The sequence below is a fragment of the Tachypleus tridentatus genome, chromosome 13 (assembly GCF_004210375.1).
Source record: "Tachypleus tridentatus isolate NWPU-2018 chromosome 13, ASM421037v1, whole genome shotgun sequence".
In the NCBI taxonomy this organism is placed as follows: Eukaryota; Metazoa; Arthropoda; class Merostomata; order Xiphosura; family Limulidae; genus Tachypleus; species Tachypleus tridentatus.
Genome location: NC_134837.1, coordinates 159,875,438 through 159,898,677, shown reverse-complemented (window position 1 = coordinate 159,898,677; position 23,240 = coordinate 159,875,438). Strand labels below are relative to the sequence as shown.

The 23,240-nt window shown below is 31.2% G+C and overlaps 1 protein-coding gene across 1 annotated transcript in view; it reads right to left on the bottom strand.

The window, feature by feature from the left end:
* LOC143236922 (ras-related protein Rab-30-like) overlaps positions 1 to 20,332 on the bottom strand; it is a 43,226-nt gene extending 22,894 nt beyond the window's left edge. The window contains exons 1-4 of the mRNA XM_076475604.1: positions 20,190 to 20,332; positions 14,105 to 14,193; positions 8,161 to 8,244; positions 2,737 to 2,920 (exon numbers count right to left, since the gene is read on the bottom strand). Of these exons, the coding sequence (XP_076331719.1) occupies positions 2,737 to 2,920; positions 8,161 to 8,244; positions 14,105 to 14,191 (355 nt within the window). The 5' untranslated portion in view covers positions 14,192 to 14,193; positions 20,190 to 20,332. The remainder of the gene's footprint in view (positions 1 to 2,736; positions 2,921 to 8,160; positions 8,245 to 14,104; positions 14,194 to 20,189) is intronic.
* Between the last annotated feature and the right edge of the window lie 2,908 nt (positions 20,333 to 23,240).

The following is a 23,240-nucleotide window of genomic DNA, read 5'->3' as shown; positions in this document are numbered from 1 at the left end:
AATAGCCAATGCTTGAGAGTGAAGGACCAAAGACCAAAGTTACAGTAGTTGGGTGTTCCAATAAGTGGCTAACACATCAATCATCAGTGTTCCAAACTGAGAGAAAATCTAACAAAAACCTTTGTGGGGTAGCATCCATTTGAGTCAAGAAAATTGATTTGCTACCAAATTCATGGCTCTCAGAACATGGCAAGCCAGTAGGGTGATATGATAGGAGTGATCCCAAGAGAGAAGATCCACGGTTTTAAAACAAAAGACTTGAACCAAGTGCTCCCTTGATGGGAAATGTAAGACACTACCTTGGAATTAATTGTTGATGTGAAAACTGGTGATTTTCCACTTAATACGTCAAGACTGTGAGACATCATCATCTGAATAGCAAGAAGTTCTAAAACATTGTTTGGGGAGCCTCATCATCTGTCCACAGGCTCTGGTATTTCTGACTATTAAGATACGCACCCTATCCATAAAGCAAGAGATCAATAAAGAGATGGATCTTCTGGATGAGGTGGTGGCAAAAGAAAACTTATTACAGTGTTGTTCTAATCCAACCACCATTTGAAATTAAAGATGATGATCCTGAATGAGGAAACTGAGGAATTCAATGAATCATTGTTCATGAAATACTGGTTATGTAAAGACTACTGACAGAATTGTTTGTGCACTTGTCCCAAAAGAATGAGAGATTAGAGTGATACTGATGTCCAAAGAGAGAATGAAACATCGATGTAGTGGGAGAAGAAGAGGTGAGTAAGAGCTGGGCTTCCTGTTCCACAGGCTGGAGCCATACAGGAGTCAGCTAAGCCCAACTGAGATACTTGTTGAAAAAGATACCCAGACTGACAATATATTATGCTGGAATGAGAATACATTACTGAGACCTGAAAATGAAGCCTGCCTTGGTTGCTTCTGAAAGTAGGATCTGAGTGTGACATTCCACCAATTAACAAAATAGTGCCAGAAGTAACCAGTCGTCCATGGAATAGTGTGTGCACATGCATAGGGAAAAGAAGTGATGAGAAAAAGCTCACAGGATTCAGCAGAACACATATGGTGCTAATGTTTGTCCAAAGGGCAGAGCCTTGAACTACAGAGCCTGACCTTTGTGCACAACATACAGATATTGAGAGGATGTTGTCACTATGAAAATGTACAGATAGGAATTGGTGACATTGAACTTGGACATCCACAATCCTAGTGAAAAATACCTTAGTGCCTAATATAGAGTAAGATGAATCCTAGAAACTTGTGATCTATTCAGGTTGATTACAGACTCTGTTCTAGAATCCCAAATTTCCAGGAGCAGGTGTATTTATTGAGTCTGAATATGCATCCTACTGGAGGTGATAGGATAAATCACATTGTTCTAACAAGCATGGCACCCAAGGCATAGCCATCTCTTCATGTAACTCAGCAGTAAACCTCTCTGTATGAACTACATTATCAGGGAATTGAGGAAGAACTAATTATGTGCTCTCCAACCTTCCAGCAATCAATAAATGTGCATGTTCAAACAAATAGAGAAAAACCAAGAATATCAAATATGCAACAGATCAGCTGAAGAAAAGGACAGAGAGGCAGATTATCCCAAAGTTGCCTTCTGAGAAACCAACAGAATAGAGTAAAGCATAGGGAAAAAACAAATCTAAATTTTCTATAGAATGTTCAGGATCTCCCCCAAATGCAGGCTCAGAGTGCCCTAGAGAAACACTACCAAATGAGATATGTATCTCCATCTCACTGCAAATAAGGTCACTTGATAGTCTCAACTGAAAGTGACCCCACTTGACTGTTGAATAACACTAAATATCAGAGTTGGGATAAGAGAAAATGGATTTGCCTGTGTTCTGGAAATAATAATCCTGGAATCCATGAAGTAAAAAAGAAAAAAATATTTTATTTTTTATGAAAAATAGTCAAAGTATCTTCAATGGTCATACTATAGAGAAACCCATTAGTGAAAGCTTTGTTGAAAAAGTGATAACATTATCTGAATGAGATTCTTTCAAACACTACCAGGATAGAGGATGCATTGACATAACCAAAGAGTATCACAAGACAGATATCACCAAGAGAACTTAAGTGAGGAATAGAAGACTAGGCAGTCAGAAAAATTCAGACCAATGCTTAGGTGGGTAAAGAAAGGAAAGCCTAGTCAAGCAATAGCTATAGTGTGTAAAGAGGTATAATGTAGAAAAACTTAAAATTTGATTTTTTGTGTATAACAGACTTGTAACATATATTAATAGCTTGCTAAATTTTGTGAAGACACAGTACACTCAGAATTATAGTACACTATTGTGTTGATGAATCACCTGACTGAGCCTAAGAACAGATGGTGCTACTATATTAAAATGTTTTTGTTTTTTTTCATGTCTAAGGGTAATTTTATTCTCCACAAATATGATGTATATTTTTATTGGTTTATTCACAATTAAGAATGAATAGATGTCAAGAAATGACAGTTTCACTTTGCATGGTAACCAGTAAGACAATTAATAACTGGTTAATGTGACTGGCAGTGGTTTTATACTAATAGGAAGGCTGTACCTGTATAACTGAAAAATTTTAATCAACAGATTCTGCTCCCACTTAGCTACATATGAAAGTCATTATGTTGTTGACTGGCAAACTAACACAATAATATTATACTTAACACAATTAAGCCTAAATTTCTACTGCATATACTGAAAATGTAAACAAATGCAAGTTATAATTATGTATCTCAAAACTCACCTACTAAAGCCCTAAAAACTTTAGGGTTTGCATACTGCTCCATTTCCCTTAGCCACATTGGTAGACAATCAAATGATGGTTGTGATGAAATGTCATAAACTAACACCAAAGCATGAGCACTTCTATAATAACTTTGTGTGATGGAACGGAACCTTTCTTGACCAGCCGTATCCCAGATCTGAAGCTAAATCAATATAAAAACAAAATTGTAAAAACTAGGTTGTAAGTTATGATATCCAGAAAATATGTTATTAAAAACATAAGTGAGTGCTTCGATTCAATTACAAGTACATTGCTGCAGCACTACCATGTAAAATAACACCTTTCACATTTTTAATTTCATTTTCTTAAACATTGAAGCATAATTTCATCTTTCAACTTCATATTATAATATGTTTCAATATTCACACTGTTTACCTTCTTTGCCTTTTATATATTCATTTAATACATGAAAATAAAGGGTTTATAAATTAATTATTTAACCATGGACTGCATGAAGTTAATCTCAGGGAAATGTAATTTATTTTAAATTTAGTTTGTTTTCTTAAAAACAAACAAAACAATTCCTTTAAAACAAGATTAAGATACAAACTGAAATAAACAGGAATTCAAACATAAACAATAAAATATTGCACATATTTTCATGTTTGTAGCAAATTTTCCATTAGAAAGAACAACAAAATTTAATCAGATTCAAATTCTCCTTTCTAGGTAGTTCTAATAAAAAAAGATTAATAACCATTGGTAAATAGAACAACCTTTTACTGCAAATTGACAGCAAATCATCATTTTGACAGTAGTCAGTCTTTTACAGCATTCTTCTTTCTGTGTTAAGTTGACTGACTATTCTTCTTTTTTTAAATTTTCAATTCTGCTTTTTTTTCATTGTGATTTCCAAGTATGAAAGAATTGGCTCTTGATTCTGGTATCAAAATGGGCACCTCATCTAGTTTTTAATTTTATTTCAGTCTTATTTGAAATCTTTTTTCCTTTCAAGTTTCAGCCAGTAAGAATTTCCTGCATGTCATTAGTTTCTTTTCTAGTGTTTCTTATAAATATTGAAAAAATTGAGTTGCAATTTTTTTCAGAGTAGAAGGTATAATTTGGTCTAAACTACTACAACTGCACAGATTCTTTGCATCTCTTTATGTATGATCTTGTTTGTTTGTTATTAAGAACAAAGCTACACAAAGAGCTACCTGTGTTCTACCCACCATAAGTATTGAAACCAGGTTTCTTGTTGTAAAAGTCCACAGACATACCACTGTGCCACTGGGGAGCAGTGTGATCTTGAATGAGATTTGTTACATTAAATTCAAGTATATATATAACTCTGTATAAAATTTGTAATGTTCTGAATAACAAGTCTTATACTCTTACTAAAAAAATTAGCTGGATCTCTAGAATATGTCCTGGAAATTTTCAAATAATATAGTGTTTAAATTTGAATGCATTCCAAGACATAGTGTGGTTCATTCTAGAGCAGCTTGATATTTAGCTGATTAAGCAAATTACATCCAACAATGCTGCACTTAATTTTACAAGAGAGTTGTGCAAGTGAAGAACAGAGATACCTATGAATGCATCCAAAGCATACATATCACTGACCATGAGAGAGACTTCTGTTCAACAGATGGGGACTAAGTACCACACTACCTCTGAATCAGGTATACTCTTGATTCTTGTGTATAATTGGGGAAACACAAGAGTGGAAAATTGAGTTGTAGTGTGGCTAGAGTGTGTGAGACCATACAAGCTAGGATCACAACATCCAATAACTCCTCTATGGGGACAAACATCCTACAAAGGTAGAATGAGGATCATACTAATTTCATCTACATCACAAAAATCAGGGATGAAGATCGACACAAATTTCTGGATACAAGGTCTTACACCCTACAGCAATCTGGGACTGACCATCTGGTATTGAGAGAATGAAATTAACTTGTGCAAAAACTTAGGTGAATTGGTTCACTCTAATCCCAAACCTTCTCTACGTATAGCATGCATTATGAAAAAAGTTTGCATATACAGGGCAGTACTGAACAAAAATAGCTAATCTTGTGGCATTATGGTGAGAGAAACAAAATACTTGAGGTAAAAACTGTTAATCTAATTTCTTTGACCTAACTGATACTTATATATTTACAAATATTTTCACCTTATAGTTTTACCACTCTAAATCAGATATTTTAAATTCAAATAACAATAAACTAAAAATAGTCCACCTTTACCCTTAGTCTAAAATTTTTACCATAGCTTCACCTAACAGCTTATGTGACTTTCTGCAAAGGCATGTAGAAAAGTTTTGATTAGGTTTGTATGGTTTTTGTTGAATAACTTTGCATGTGTGGTTTACAATTAGACCAAATGTGAAACCTAACTGTAAGTTGTAAAACACTACATGTACTACATTTGACTATTATATGGTCTTATATTTACAAAATTACTATAAATTACTCCAAAGGAGATGACCAAGTATTAAAAGATGCTACACAGCACAATTGTTTGCAGCAAATATTTTCAAGATGTACAGTCAAGGTTTGCTCTAACATCAAATTTTGCTCACGTGATAAATAAAAAAGATAAGAGAACTCCTACGTTTGAAAGGAATCTTTCTGATACAGTTAAATCGGTAAAAGAAAAAGGAAGGTAAAATATAGTATGTCATTGCTATTTAACAAATATGTATGTCTGATAGCATTAAGAACTCATATGGCAACATACTTGTACGTTTTTATGCTGGTAAATGAGTCTATCATTGTTCTGAGTCAAATCAGCATTAGAGATCTTTGTTTTAGGCATGAATGTGGCAATAAAGAAGTGAACTACAGATTTGGCACTGATCTTTATTATTTTTGACAAAAAAAAAGGACATGAAGATGTTCTTGAGTAACTGATTTGAATACTAAAATCATGAATAGGTACTTACACTAGTTAACCTGTGGGCCATAGGCCCATATTTACAGGGCTATTATAATGCAAATTGAGTGCTTGAATTACTGTATCCAGTTTAGTGACCACTGCCAATATAGTGCAAGTTTAATATTTTTAACAAAGTTACAAACAACAATTAGTAAGCCTATTCATTTATGTGTTCTAATGTAAATCAATATCAAATTTGGAGTCCATTTTCTGGAAATTCTGTGTAAACATATTTTCACAAAATACACAGGTTCCATAAGGGGTTGAATGAAAAGTTTTACATTTGTGCAAATATTAGGCTGAATAAATTAAATTGGCATCATTCAGAAGTTTATGAGTACAACAGTTTAAGAAAACAGGTTTTTGGAAAATCTCTGGTTCCCCAAGAGATTTTATCTTTGTGCAGACCTCAGGACTGAGATGATTCATTTGATATAATATACAACTCAGTGCAACTAGTGGTTTAATCATTAAATGGCAGCCATCATCAACTAATGCTTCTATCTTAAAGATAAAAAATAGAAATGAATTATTAGCATTAGATTATAAGATAATTATGTAGGTTACACATAATAAGAAAAGTAAATATGTCCACAAAATGAACACCACAAGGAAGAGCTATAAGCAAAATAACATCTGTCGTTCAGCCATCAGTTGCTAACGGTTTACATTTTCCAACATATTACCACATCTAGGCCTTTCAAATATATAGTTTTAGTTACATGATGAACTATTGTAGTAAGTTTCTTACCCACCAGACTTACTAGATACAACCAATGAACCATCTGGGATTTTCAACCCATTTACCAATCTAGGATAGTGGACAACATTATGTTTGATTGGCTCCTCCTATACTAACCACCATTACTTTTAATTCTGAATGGTGGAGGCTCTTAAACTAAGATTTGGTCAATTTCAATAATGGATTGGTGGACAGATACTACAATTTTACTTTTTAACCAATATTAAGAGTAATTATTTAGCTTGAGGTTTATTAAAGCACTGTATTGGTGCAGCATCACCAATTGCAGTAACATATCATTAACTTAATAGCCTTCTCATGAACTTAAAGGCTATACTTCAGTCTTACATATAGAAGAAAAAATTTCAATATGCTAAAAAATTAAACAGAATGTTTACTGTAACAAAATCCCACAAAATAAGACATGCAGAAAATTTGTAATGATAAGAATTCAAAAAATGATACATGTATTTCACTATACATAATTGCTAACTTATAAATACCAAGTTTACAAACTTTAAAAAAAAAAGACACACATTAATTTGAGATTGAAATGCTACTCATCAACGATGATCACAAAAATGTTTGACAAATACCAGTACACTTCCTACTTGTTGCAATGATGAGTAAGCAGTCATGTTTAAGAGAAACCTTTACCCTACTACTACCACATGATAAAATAAAGATGTGGAAAAATTTGACCAGTTTCTCCACTATTCATTTCCTACCCTAATTTGGAGCACTTACATCTAAAAATGGTGTATCATGCTTATATGTAGTCAAATTGCTGCTTGAAAAATCTTAGTTTCAATTACTTTGTTGTATGAATTTTCATTATAATTACTTTCTTGTATTTACAAAATGGAAAATAGATTATAAGACTAGGTTTACAGCATCAGGTCATATTATTTTATTATACAATATGATCAGTAACCACTTTCTTCATAACCTACTTTACTGCATGATTGAATCTATTAGGAATGTTTACCTTACAAATGAAAATCTACATATTCTTATTATAGTAGAACCTAAATATGAATTATAATTTTATTCTACTGATATAGTCTATAATACACAGATTCATGTATTTATGTTATTTGATGACTATAGCATGAAGCCAGGATAATCTACAGATCTTCAAAAGCAAACGTGTCTTTGAATAATTTTTTATTGCACTCATAATGTATTAGGAGGATATAAAAGTAAGGTATTTTAGTAAAGTACAAAGTTTCATTTACGTAGTGTGATTAAATAAATTTTGTATTTGTAATATTATCCAGTATACAACATATTTCATATTTCACTCTACATCACCACTGATAAAGAATACCCATGTGCTAAATCTACATGTAGTTGGAAAGTTAAATTCTCTTATGTAGAAGAAGAAGGATATGTCTGTAAAAAAATAATACTTATTTTCAAGTTAAAAACTATAGTAAATATACATATACAAAAGTTGAAAACATTTTAGTTTAATAAGTGATATTATTTTAGTCATCAGACATTTTGAACCCTAACTACATTTAATTTTACTGAAAAGAATAAGAAAATTTATTTTAAAAAACTCGTACATCTTGTTGAATAAGATGGAGAAAAATAATTTTTCAATCCAAATTATCCTAGAAATAAAGAGTTGCTAGTGATTAAACCACAATCATATTTTTAATGGGTTAAGTGGCATACTTTCTGACATAATTCATTTTACTTTAATTACAATATATCTATTGTAATTGACTTTATAAATTAATCAGAATTACCTTAACTTTCTCTCCATCTACTTGTACTGTCTTTATAAGAAAATCAACACCAATTGTAGCCCCTTGTCCTGGTGGAAAGAGACCCTAAAGTAAAATAAAATTAATGCCTGAAAAAGTAATCGGCAAAACCTGTATAAATTATAGCTAATTTGATTACAGTTAACGACAAACTTCCAAAACTGTTACTTGAAAATTCCTTTGATACATGTTGTTTTTTTTAAATGAAAAATATTAGAAGAGTATTACATACATCTATAGGTATCCCTTTCAAGATGCAAAATTGTGGAAAGACTTCAAACTTACGGATGAATATAAAACCAAACACAGGACCAATGTATTAAACTGTATAAAATTATTTTAAAATTACAAAGGAAGCATATCTTGTCCTGCAGACAAACAAAGCCAGAAGCTTTCACTCATAATAGCATTCCAAACTAATAACAGTATATATAAAAAGGGTATTTTTTCATAATTCCTTACTAACCATATTAAATAACACATAGAAAATTAATGATGCTTTATATAAACTATGTAAAAACAACAATTTTTGATTCCCACATAACAGTAAGGTGTTTGTGAAGATGAATAACTATTTGTATATGCTGAATTCAAAACCTGATATTTAACTAACAATTACAATTAATTCCTTTAATATGAATCACAAAATAACAGTTGTTAAAAATCTGGGTAACGTAAATGGTATAACCAATTACCTATGAACAGCAATTACACTGTTTGGTTTTTCAAAATTAGTACTTCCAGTTACTTAATGTGTTTGATTATTCCAACTATCTAAGTAATTGAAATATTCCCATAATGTTTGTTTGTTGTAAATATGTATATATGGAGAGGTGAAGTTTTTGTTTTGAAGGTCATAGGTTTGATCCCTGCACCCACCAATAATTCTGCAACTTTACTGTTTTCTTAAATTTTGTAATTTTTCTAACTTACAATCATGTAGCTGTATTCTTTAATGTTGTAAAAGGAAGTTAGTATCAAGAGGAAAACTCATGGGCCCTGATACCCTCTCCTCTTATTTTTTTTTTCAGGAATTAATAATTAATCTTAATGTTATATAAGGATGCATGTTCCTAGGAGAGGGGTCTAAGGATGGTCAAACTCCTCCACCTATTTGTTTTGGAGATTAATAACCATTATTTAATGTTTTATAAGCAGGTACAGATTTAGGGAGGTCCACAAACAGTTTTATATTTTTACACTGCTCTGTAGAATTAAAGAGAAGATTCAGTGATTGAGCTCTTAAACACAATAACACCTTCTTGTGATTTTCTAAAATCAACACAGCTGCAGCAATCCAGCAATGTTGTTATGGGTATTAACACTTTTATCAAAATAAAATGAATAAACAATGTTTCGACCTTCTGAGGTCATCTTCAGATTAATAAAGAGTTTGCAATTGACTGTTGCTGGACACGTGTCTTTAAGAGGAAAGTGCAAACAGCTACTGTAGGGGGCATTGCAGTTAGATGTTAGGTTATTAATTAATAATAATGTTCCTTTATATTGGTTTAATTTTGGTTTTAGTTGCAGTATAAGTAGGGCTTTTTTGATTTTGCATTTGCTTACATTTGTTTTCCTACTTAGTATCTGGGTGTTTTCTATGATTATGTCGTGTTTACTTGATATGCAGTGTTCAAAAGTGTGTGAAAGTTTTTTTCTTGTGTTCTTTGAATCTGGTTTCCATTTTTCTGCTTGTTTCTTCAATATAGAAGTTGTGGTGGTTATTGTATTGTATTCTATAAATAATGTTGGTGTTGTGTTTGTCAGTGTAGTTTTTATATAATATGGACTTTAGTTTTGTACATGGTTTTTGAATAAATTTGGTGTTTACTGTAATGTTGTGTTTTGTTATAAGTTTTTTCCAAATGTTGGTTATTTTTTTCACTTATGTTGGGAACATATGTTATGCAGTAGTATAAGGTTTTGTATTTTGTTGCATCTTGGGATTTATTGTTATTTGTTTGTTGTTGATCTAGGTGTGTTTGTGTATAATTTTTTCAAAGGATTTTGGAAGAAATTTGTTGATGTTGATAAAGCATTGTTTTATTTTGTTGATTTCATTGTTAATTTTATAGGGTGAGCATAGCTTTGTAGCTGTGTTTATTTGGTTTCTTAATATGTTGAGTTTTTGTTTTGTTTCATGTGATGAGTCCCAGTAATGAATATAGCAGGTGTAGTATAGTCAACAAATTATAACACTTTTTTTTAAGCCATCCAAGAAGCATATTGCTGCTATTGGAAGGGCAAATACGCATTTAGGTTGTATCTACAGAAACACCAAAAATAAGTCTAAAGATGTTATAATTTTCTTTTATATCTCACTGATTAGGCCATATTTCAAGTACTGTGCTCAGTCTCAGGCTCCTTATTTCAAGAGCCTGAGACAATGAATTGTTGGAAAGGATTCAGAGCAGTGATACTAGGATGAAATCTGGGATGGAAAGGATGTCACATGTTAACACATTAAGATACTTAAAATTATTTCCTCTTGAAACAGGAAAAGTTAGAGAGGATCTGAACTGAAGTATTTAAGAGTGTTAAAAGTATACAGGCATCATCTTTTTTTGACATTTAATGATGAGAAATGTTGGACTATTGGACAAAAGTATAAAATTTGGCAAGGTAAGACACATCTTCACCTAAGACAGTTATATCTTTCTAACATGATAGTTAACCTTTTGAATGGGTTACCTACATATGTAGTGAATACAGTGAGTTTAGGAAAGTATGTGGGAAAGTTTGATAAATACTGAAATTATAAGGGCTGGCATTACATTTTCTTAAGTTCAATTTAGTGAATGATATGGCATGAATGGACAAACTGCTTCTTGTTGTCCTTAAATTTTATATGTTACGGATGTGTGTGTCAGAAATGAATATCAAACAATGCTAAGATAAATCTCCAATTAGCATGTTGAAGTGTAAGCTTTAATAAGAAAAACTTACTGTACCAATACATTTTCATGAAGAACAATTATATTTAACCTTTTCTTGATGAGCTTAGTGTAATATACAGGAATTTGTCTACAAATCTGCATGTTAAGCACTTATGCTAGAACTTCTGATACAGTACATGTATCTTCACAAAATCTGGTTAATATTAGTAAAACTTACAACTATTTCATTTATAAAAAATCAGATTTTTTTAATGAAATATTTTTACTAGCTTTATTTATGAAAATAGAATTTGTTTTGTTACCAGTCTGAGAGCAAAGTGATTTCATGTTGTGATTAAAAAAAACTATTTTTCATCCCAAAGATTTCAAATATTACTTGCATAATCCCTAAAAACCTCCAAAACACATTTCAAATATTTGTTTTCAGTAAGACTTTATATTTTATACACTCTATGTGGGGTCTGTTACCTGACCAATTTTGTTACTATCATGAAAAAAATTAGGAAATAAATATAAATTGAGTTTTTTGTGCTAGAATGACTATATATATTATAACACAAAAATACAAATGTTTAATTGAAGTAGCTTAAGTTTCATAATACTATATATATATTATATTGACCTTCAAGTTATGCCTAGCTAACATCACATAACTTGTATTGATATGGTGTATGTGTACCCATATTGTACATCCAGTTATACAAAACTGACTTTTAGTCTTCCATGCCTTGACTGTGTTTTAGTCGACTAGTATTTTGTAATATACAGTCACATTTCAATTATTATACATTATATATATATATATATAGATTATTACTATTTAGAAATAAATTATTAAAATTATTTTCCTTAAAATATTGAACTTGGTTGCTGCTGGACATAGGTTGCTAAGCCTTTTAAAATTTTTGCATGTGGAGAATATCAAACCAATTTTTTCAGGTTTTATATATACATACACAGTTGAATAACCTCCAAAAAATCACAACTAACTATACTGATAGCATAGAATTCCACTATAATTTATTAAACTTAGGAACTGAGATATACAGTAGAACCTGTCTAAGCTGGAAAATGCATAAGGCAGAAACCTGTACAAACCAGAAATATCAAAATTTTGCAGCATTATCTTAAGATTTCTCTTATAAAAGGCCCTCTATATGGCAGAACCTGCATAATGCAGATGGAAAACTATTTTTCACCTTCCTCATCTATCAACAAGTAGGATTAGAACCTGAGTAAAGCGGAAAAAATGTTTTTGATTAAATATTAATTTCTTATTTAATTAATAATTTCTTTAAATATTAATAAATTCTTGTTTAATTAATAATTTGTTTAAACTTTCAAATGTTTGTTTACCTCCATGTACAACATCAGTTCTACAGCCACTAGATAATGGAATTATACAGTGTATAAAATTGAAATACAGAAAATTGATGCTTCAGCATATTATTGCAAACATGGACGACTGTAAGAGAGCATCTAAAATGACCATGAAAATTTATGTGTTAGATGCAACTGCATTTTTTAAGTCATTCAATCAAATGCATAAAAGATTAAAGCGTAATAAAGTGCTTTCAAAACTGTGGATTTATTCTTGATAATGGCAGAGATTGTGGAGAAGTTGTTTGTTATGACGATTCTAGAGAAATCCAGACTCTGAGTGAGAAGATTGATGCAGATAATTTTGTGAATGCAGAAAGTTTTGTGAACGTTGACAAGAACATTTTAACAGAAACTGATGAAACTAATCTAAAACCTATAATAGAATTGCAAAATGGTAACAGTGTGAGAGATTCAGAATATGAACAAAATGGAAAAGATAGTGAGGAAATAAAAATTCCTACTTCATCGCAAGTGTTAAGTTATATTAATACTATCAAATTGTATGCATAAATGAGGTGGGAAAATAAACTTCACGAAAAGAATGTAGAATTGCATTCTCTTTTAACTGCATGAGAAAGCCCATTAAAAAAATGAAATGGTTGTAATTGGACACTTTCTTCAAATAAATTTGATTAAGATTTTGTGAACTTGTGTATATTTTGAATGTCTATTTTTTATCTTATTCTAACAAATATAGCATAAACAGTATAACAAATTTATTCACAAACGTCTTACTTGAGTCAAGCAATTATAAAGTTGAACTCAAAAATTATATATAATTAAGGAAATGCATGTTCACTATGTTTAAGCCAGAAAACCTGCTTAAGCCATAAATTTTACTTGGTCCCTTGTGATTCTGCCTTAGACAGGTTATACTGTATTTAGATTTAAAAATACATGAAACTTTGAGCAAACTAAAGACACAACCTACCTTCTTGATATCTTGGTTCAGAAGAATGTGGTAGCCTTTTCACATATAAAAATGGCTGATAAAACTACTAGGGGGAAATTCTAAGCTACCATTTAGTTATTCAAATGTCATATATTGATGTAAGTGTACATAAGAAACTGTTTTCAAAACTGAAAACAGGTGAACAGGGCCATGTGTTTGATTCAGTACATAAGCCATATCTCAGCAAAATAAAAAGATATCAGGTTCATATTTTATATTCCATTTTGTTAATATAAGTAATTTTAATTCTTAATTTGTATGAAACTACAGACTAAATATTTTGACATCACAAACATCTAATTTTAGAGTGTTACATTCAACATATCATGATTCACTAAAATCTATGTTAAGGTGTGTTCCATTAATATTTATTTGTAAATTAAGAAATTAACTCATATATAATATCAAAGTTTGAATTAAAATCTATAATTTAATTTCAAACATATTGACATAAATTCTTAAAATAGTAGTTCAATAAAAATTTGAATGCAAGTCAACAAATGCAGTGATATAGCTTTTGACCCTTGACTGATTGTGAAAGGGTTAATTAATACGGTACATCAATAAAATTTTATAAAGTATTGAAAAGATACACATAATTAGAGTTGCCAAAACATGATTAATTTCTTATAATACTGTCCAATATACTTGTAATTATTATTGGCACAATTATTAAATACTTAAATCTAACCTGTGTGAAACGACGTACTAAACAGGTCTTTCCTACTCCAGCATTTCCTATCAATACTACTTTAAAGAGAAATTTATAATCTTCCATACCTGAAAAAAAAAAAGTCATTTGTCAGAGTGCAAAAATAATTGAAGATGACATTAACAGAGTAAAAGAGTTAGAAAGCCAAGCAGTTTGTTATAGCATATACTATTCTAATATAGATTTCAAAAACAATCAATTTAGCATAAAGAGAATACTTTTAAAAAAACAACAAGAAACTTAGCCATTAAATAAAATTGTTGCACATGTTAGTTTGTGCTTAATATAAAAGCTATATATCACTCTTGTTTTCATATGTAACTTTGCTAGTTGGTGGAATCTTATAGGAATAAAAATATTCCTTTAAAGTAGGATGAATTTGTAATATTAGTCTTTCAAGCAACACAATCAAACAAAAACATCTACAAAAATGGTACTGTATGTATTTCCTTCACTACTCCATGAAGTATTTGCTTTTGAAAAAATAATTAAGTCCTTCTAATCTTTTTTTTTTAATAATGTGCAAGTTCATATCACCAAAAATATGCTTCTAACCATAATAAGACATGTTTCTAACACTGACATTAAAAACTTTGATATAATCATAAAAATATCTTTATAAACTTAGCAATTACTTATTATCAATGTAGCATATGGTTTATCACACAATACTGTCATTATAAGCAAATTTACATAAAATATACTATCACCATATTTTATCAAATCACATTTTATTCTTTAAGATGTTTGATAATATTACATTTCTTCTACAGATAATTATCCTCTCCATATGACAAGTTTGCCATACCTCCTTTTACAGCACAATAAAAAAAAAATATATTCACACATCCACATGAGGCAGTTGACAAGACAGATATCCAATGTTCATTCTGCAGTTTGTAAAAGTATGGTTTTGGTTAAGACAGTTGACAACAGTTGTATGTGAATGAACTTGCTCTAAATATATAATCTTCAATCATAAGTACAGTGTAATATCATAACCAACAAGAAGCAGTTGTGTCATGGTAATATGAAATACGAGAATACACACATGTACAATGTGTGTCATAGGTGTGGTTTGGCAAGTAAAATATTTTAAATACGTAATCCACAATATAAAATATATGATGTTATAACATGAACTGTGAAAGTAGTTGTGTTATGGCAGTATAAAATATACACATGTACAGTATATGTCACAACTGTGATTTGGCAAGTAAACTTGTTTTAATTTTTTTTACAATTAAGTTTAATTTGCACCTGGAGAAATATGAATGACAGAAGTAAACTAAATATAACTAAAATTGAAACAATCTAGTTGTAGGGATTGAAAGAAGGATGAACAAGTTTATCTGTTTATTTATCTTGGCTTTTTATTAAAATGTAATTTATATAGGGTGTGATTTTAAAATAACAAGAACATAAATTAATTTTATGTCATATTGACTTTATTATACATTTTATAGATGAATAAATTATCCATAATTCAGCCTTAACAAAGTTAATTTACTTTTGTTATGACTGAAGGTTACAGCACTTAATGCAGTTTTAAGGTTGCAAATATTACCATACATTTCTCACTTTTGCCAACTCATTGCATTATCTGACTTTATGCATTCACATATACATTTGCTAAACAAACATGTAATAAGATGAATCTAGCTTCAAGTGTTACATGAAGGTATTTCTTCCTTGGAATTCCAGTACATATAAGCAAATATACAAGCAAAAGTGAAATATAAATATTTAAAAATAAAAGGTAGTTGAGATTAAGAACAAAACTTTGATTACAAATACTACACTACACATATATATATATATATTATTCATATTATATATGGGCAGTTGACATGACCTAATCATTTACCTACCTAATTAGTTATATCAGTTAGTGTTGCCTAACATCACAAGCATATTCATTTAAATTTTTCAATTATTACTGTTAATTTAAATTATTTCTACTATCCAGTTATCAAAGTTATGATCTGTGTCACAAAAATAATCAACTAATAAAAATTAGTGTTCTGATATCTACTTTATTATTATTCCAACTATCCAAGAATTAAAATATTATCATGATTATTTATTACCTTGAATTAAGTCGTTTTTTTTTCAAATTAGTTACGCAATTAGTGTCATGACTCAAAAATTAATCAAGTATTTCAAATCGGAGTTTCTATTACAACTATTCAAAAATGATCAAAATACTTCTATTATAATTATCATCAAAGATACTGAATAGGCTATCAGTTCTTCACCCACAAAGACTACTGAAACCCAATTTTTAGTGTTATTTTGTGCAATGTCATAACTATTTCATGAGAATAGTTGATAAGTTTAATGTAGTTAATCAACAACCCTATGATTGACTAATTAGCAAGTTCCACTAATCACCCAACTCAAAATATATACATAGACTTGTATCTTTCTGCAAATTTTCCATTATATATAGGTTTATATTGTATAGTTTATATATACAATATATGCTACTCACTATGTAGGAAGACACTTTCAATGAATGTTTCTAAGACCTTTAAATACCCATCTTTCGGAAAAGTAAAATGTTTAAATCTACTCTGTACTTTTCAAGTAGTCATTGGCTCATCTCTTGAACCCTTATAAAGTGCTGGCATCTATGAAACCTGATTTTTAGCAGTATTTTAAATTGTGTCATTAGAAAGGCTACTATTTTTCACATACTGAAAATGTATTTCCCATACCTATTTCCATCCTTTCACAACATTAGTTATTCTTGTTTAGTGCAGCCCTTTACATGCATACCTTTTCTTTATGCATGCCACAAGTCTTCTGCTTCCCCCCACTGGAATATTGAGTGATTGAAATGTGTCTCACACGTAATTCATCATGTGTCACCTCTACCAAACTACCACTTAGATGTTTTGTTTGTAAATGCATGTTTAGTATAGGAAAATTATAATTTCCAAAATGGTACTTTCCTCTTCTCACAAAATTAACTAGAATCCCACACTGCTTAAGAGGCAGGACCAGTGTGAGGAAAGAAATACACCCCAAAAATGTTTGAAGAATACCTCAGTAGATAAGTGTGTCAGATGTCAAGAGAAGAACTGCATCACTTCCGAGTCAGGTATACTCTTCGTTCATGGGAGGAACGTGTAAGATATCAGGGTGGAAAATGAGAAGAACACACCTGAGTTGGAGAGACTGTGATTGGAAATTGATCCTAACCAGTGAAAAATTGTGTAACTCAATCCCACAATAAGAAAAGTGGGTAAACAAAGATGCACCTCTTGATGCAGAGTAGATAGGGTGTGGTGGACAGTACTTAGTATGTCAACTACATCTGAAACCTCCTTGCAAAGTACCAATATATGCACAAGAGTAGGATGAAGATCATACTGTCTTCATCTTAAACCTAAGAACTGGGGAACTGAGAACAATTCTGACATAAGAATTAGCTTTCAGCTATTGATCTGAGAATTGGACATCCAATGTCAAAAGGATGTATATCTTATGCAATTAATTCTCCCAACCATAAAACAGGCTGGAACATTCCAAAAGACAATAACATCCCAATAACAGAGAATAAGAGATAGCCAAGGACAGGACTGGAACAATCCAAATAGCTGAAACCCAAAACACAGAAGAAAAATATCAAGGGAAAAAGATAAACAAAATGAAACCTGTGTAAGGGCTTACGTTGATTAGTCCACTCAAAATCCAACACCAAACCACGGGGTATTGACATCTACGTGATGGTTGGAAGAAGGCTCTCGACTTAAGGGGTTAACTGCATTTTTGATGGCTCAACACTGTGATTGTGTAAATAGTATCAGGAGGCCCTGTCTTACATGGTGATTTATCAGAGACACAATGGAATAACTCGATATTTAACAAGGGGGATCAGAAGACTTGTGGAATATGTAAAAAAAAAAAAAGTTTGAATATAAGGGGAAGCAACAAACAGAAATAGCTAATCTTATGTGTGGAAGAAAGTACCATATCAGAATAATTAATTAACAAACACTATGAATAATTAGTTAGCAAATTTCACTGTTTGCACAGCTCTAACATGCACATATATACATATTTAATTATATCCTTCTGCAATTTTTTCATCATATGTGGATTGATATGACAATGATGTATGTCAAATATAGAGGGTGATCCATCAGTTTAAAAACCACTGCTTAAACACTTTTAAACCCACTCTTTACCTCACAGGAAATAACTGATTTGTTTCTTATAATTCTGTGAAGTGCTGATCTTCACCATTTTTGATGGCAATTTATTTTTAACTCAATCACCTCATTATAAAATTAAAATATTTTTAACTAGACCCAACCTAGGCTTTTCAAAGTCTCAAATTTGGGCCCTCTCATTCTATTATCTTCAGAATATTGCACAAAGTAATCAAATGCCTTAATCCTATTAATTTCATAAATAACCTTGTAAACTTAATTTTCTCAAGAGAAAATAAGTTGAGAGATCTTAAACTATTCATGAAGATAATCCTTCCATTCCTGAAGTCATGCTAGTAGTCATCATCTATACACTTTCTCATAAGTGAGTTGGATAAAGAGACCAAATCATGCACAGTGTTTCAAGGAAGGCCTAATTAATGGTTTCTTTGTAGGAATAATTACTTTTAGTTTTGTAACTAATATACCTAAGTTACACCCTAAACTTTTACAAGCTTAACAAATAGCAGCATAGTACTATTTTAATGACTTGAGTGACTTATCTATTACCATGCCAAGATCCTTTTCTTGAATCATGTTATTAAGTTGGTTCTCATTTATATGCATATAAACTCAGATAATAAAAACAAATATAAGTTTCAAATGATTTAATATAATATACAGAAGTTGTGGGCCATTTGGTTTTTTGAGGCTGTTTTTGTACCCATGACCTACAAGAAAGTAGGTTAAACATTAGAAGAAAAAAAATTCAAGCTGAAAGGAAAAATACTAGGATTATGTCCAGTTTAACTTTTAAATTTTGTACATCTCTGTGAAAATGGCTTTTTAAGTTCTGGTGATAAATAGTTAAATAAACTTAAAGAGTTCTTGAATGCATTTTGAAGAGACTTTATCAACAATTCTTAACTTTATTCCTTAGGTACATTTCTATATCTCAGTTTATTGAGACAGTTGAAAAAAAAAAAAAATTATTTACACATAAAATAACTTTTGTTGCAAAGAACCTTCCCACAGAATATGTATTTAGCTATAACATAAAAGGTATATTTATAGCAGAATGAAATAATTTATGAGAGTTATATTTAATGGTGATAACGACTGATCAATTATGTAACTTATTAATGTGTTATAATAAAAAAATTATGTTTGATGAATTAAACGTTATATAAATGGAAATCATCACCAGAAACACTAATGATGTTAGATTGCTGCCCAAAAGTAGCACTGAAGTAATAAGTAATACTACTAGTAGTAGTTCTACTAGTTATTCTATTACACTGTCTTGCAGAGTAAAGAGGTCTTCTTCGGTAAGTACTGAAAGTAGTGCTACGTGCTTTCAGTATTACTATTAGTAATATAAGTGATTTTCAATTATTATTTCTACTTTTATTGTTTACGTGGAACTAAATATTTCTATACAGAAATAACATGTTTTGGATTGGTTTTTCTATTCTAAATAAATTTCCCATACTTACTTATTTTTAAAAAGTGTATAATTTGTTTACAACTAGAATAGTAATAGCAACATAATAGTAACTATTATTATTATAGTACTAATACTAAAGGGTGTTCGAAAAGTCACTGTGCAGTTTTGTAACCATATTTTATTCAGTCTATTTCAAGCCAGCAACTGATAGCGCTGTTTAGAAACAAAATAAGAAGGATCCAGGCCTGTATTTATGCCAACGGGGGTCACTTTCAACATTGTTAATAACTGTCGTTTATATTTACCTCCTGTATTCTATATTGAAACATGTCTGTTAATGAATATACAAGTGCACAGTGACTTTCCGAACACCCTGTAGTATATTATAGCGTAAACCAAATCCAGATTTGCAATTTAAAAAACAAACAAAGCTAGTTTAGAAATTAAAAACAGTTACCTCAGGATGATTCTGTAGAAATGCAGAATAAAATTAAACTGATATTAACATACTTAATTTAACTAAAAGTTCTTTTTTATGGCCATGCAACCGACCAATTAAAAATAATCTTCTATAGCTTAAGTACAACAGCCATATTACAAAGAAAATAGCACTTTGTCTCGCAGCATTCATCGTAATAAATATTTTTACACGATAGTAGTAACAGTATTTGGAACCATTTTGTGTCAAACGATTAAACAGTTATCGTATATATAAATTGGACTTTGCTAAACACTGTCCACCAAAAAACAAAAGAAACCAAATCTGAATTCTCAGAGCTACTTTTTATCTTTATGTTCAGTGAAATATTTTAATACTTCGTTACAGTTGAAGAATAATAATCAACTATTTGAAAATGTTCGAATGTTTGGGTCTTTGAAATTTACTTAGTATTTTATTGAACAAATACAATGAATTCCTTGTCCATTTACAATTAATTGTACGAATAAGTTCCCACCAAAAAACAAACAAACCATAAAACAAGAGAAACAGAAACTACGCATAAAAGTTGCACATCTTTTTGAGCAAGTCTTTGCTTATTCTTGTCATTTTCATGAAATGCATACAACTAAATCTTAGAGCTCAAAAACCCTCGATTAAAAAATATTGGAGTTCAGTTTTGAACTGAAGTTGTACTTATGGACTATTTTCATATGTGAGCATCTTATTTATATATGTTAAAAACATGTATTTTCTTAAGAGTCAGCCGCCTAGTGTTTCACACCTGAAAAAATAACGGATCTTTCACGAGTTGGTGGGTAGAGCGCCAGATTGACTCGTAATTTGCAAATTGCGGGTTCAAATCTTCGTTAACCAAACGTACTCGCTTTTACAGCCACGTGGGCGTTATTATGTGACAATCAGTCCCACTATTCTTTGATAAAAGAATACCACAAGATTTAGCGGTGGGCGATATTGACCAGCTGCCTTCCTTCTAGTAAATCATCGCTAAATTATGGACGTTAGTTAGTTAGTTATCATCATTAGATTCCATCAAGGAACATGGGGCCGCAATCGCTTGCGGATTCTTCAACAGGTATTTAAGTGAGTAGGTTGTTAGCCCACTGCACCGAGCCATCCCTAATTTAGTAGTGTAAGACTAGAGGGAAGGCAGCTAGTCATCACCACCCACCGCCAACTCTTGGGCTACTCTTTTACCAACGAATAGTGGGATTGATCGCTACATTATAACGTCCCCTGCCGTGGGGGACCGCTAGTTAAAAATAACAACAACAACAGTTCAAGAGTCAATTGGAAATATGTTTTAGATGGATCTGAAGTCCGTTTAAAAACTAGAATCAATTGTAAATACTTTGCAGTTTCTAAACCTAAATACAAAATAAATAGCACATACAAAACAAATATCAACGGATATTGCTGGACGTGAAAAAATTGTAAAAAATAAAATAAAATAAATGCCAGTATAATAACACAAAAGTTATACTTTATTCTACTTAGATGTTATCATTATGAAATCTGAAAGGATTTATTTTGGCTAAACTGAATCTAAGCCTCAGCTGTTATGGTTTGGTTTGGCTTTTGGAATTTCGCACAAAGCTACTCGAGGGCTATCTGTGCTAGCCGTCCCTAATTTAGCAGTGTAAGACTAGAGGGAAGGCAGCTAGTCATCACCACCCACCGCCAACTCTTGGGCTACTCTTTTACCAACGAATAGTGGGATTGACCGTCATATTATAACGCCCCCACGGCTGGGAGGGCGAACATGTTTGGCGCGACGCGAGCGCGAACCCGCGATCCTCGGATTACGAGTCGCACGCCTTACGCGCTTGGCCATGCCAGGCCCAGCTGCTGTGGATAAACACAATTCAGTCGAGGCTTTTTTAATCGTAACCTTTAGCCGAACATTAGGCATGAAGTAAAGCAGTCCTTTAATAAATATTTTTATTTTTATATCGCCCAATTTAGAACTAAATTTCTTTAATATACATATCACAATATACATACACAAAAATATATATTTCAGATGAGCTGATACAAATAAGCTCTGACCTCAACATGGCTGATTAAATTATTTATTTTTTATTTATTGATATTCTAATCGCTCATTGGTCTCTTAGTTGGTCAGGGATGGCTAAAAACGCAAATTTCAGACCCTAAGCGGCACGCAGTTGACTCAAGGAAAATACAGCCTCTAATCAACACCTGCTGGACGTAGGCGTCAAACTTTAAACAACTACTAGATGAGTAAACTGGTTGGAAAAAAACCATTGATAGTTTAATCGATTGCAGTGAAAAGAACGTTATCATAGTCAGCGAGCAACATCTAGCGGGGGAATGAGAGAACAATATAAGCGTGAACTGCATCTCAGCCAATGGTGATGAAGCTGTACACAAAATCAATAACACATTTTCTGCTTGCACATAGGAACAGATTCTTAACAGTCATTTAATTACGACAAGACTTGTGTCTGTTAACAAGGTAGTGATCCCAAGAGTCTAGGAAATGTGGCGAAAAGATACTTGGAAGAGAAAGAGATTTATGGAATATTCAACTTGTCCTACACAGTCACAATATAATTATTATTAAGGCTGTATAGAGAATGACATCAAATTGTAACCAAACAGTTTGTTTGTATTCTGTGGAGTATATTTCAAATAACAATTCATAATCATATATTCACAAACTTATGTTAGTGAATACAAAATGCTAGTACACTGTACAATTTACTTGCTTTTATTTTATGTTTTCTTAAGGCAATAAATAAAAACTACGCAGAAAGTAAATATGCGAAACGGTATTTGAAAAATGCAATAATAAGATTATAAGTGAAGGTATGAAAAATAAGTAATGCACGAACTAAGTTTTAGACTAATTACATTTTGGAGTAATTGTCTAGTCCTTTTTATAATTAAAACATAAGGAACTTAGTCCAGTTATTTAATCTATGTTAGAAAAGTGCGCCCTTTTTCTGGACTTATAAAAAGTATCAAATATAATTAACCTAAGGCTTTTATCAATTATGAAAACATAACAAATATATAATATTT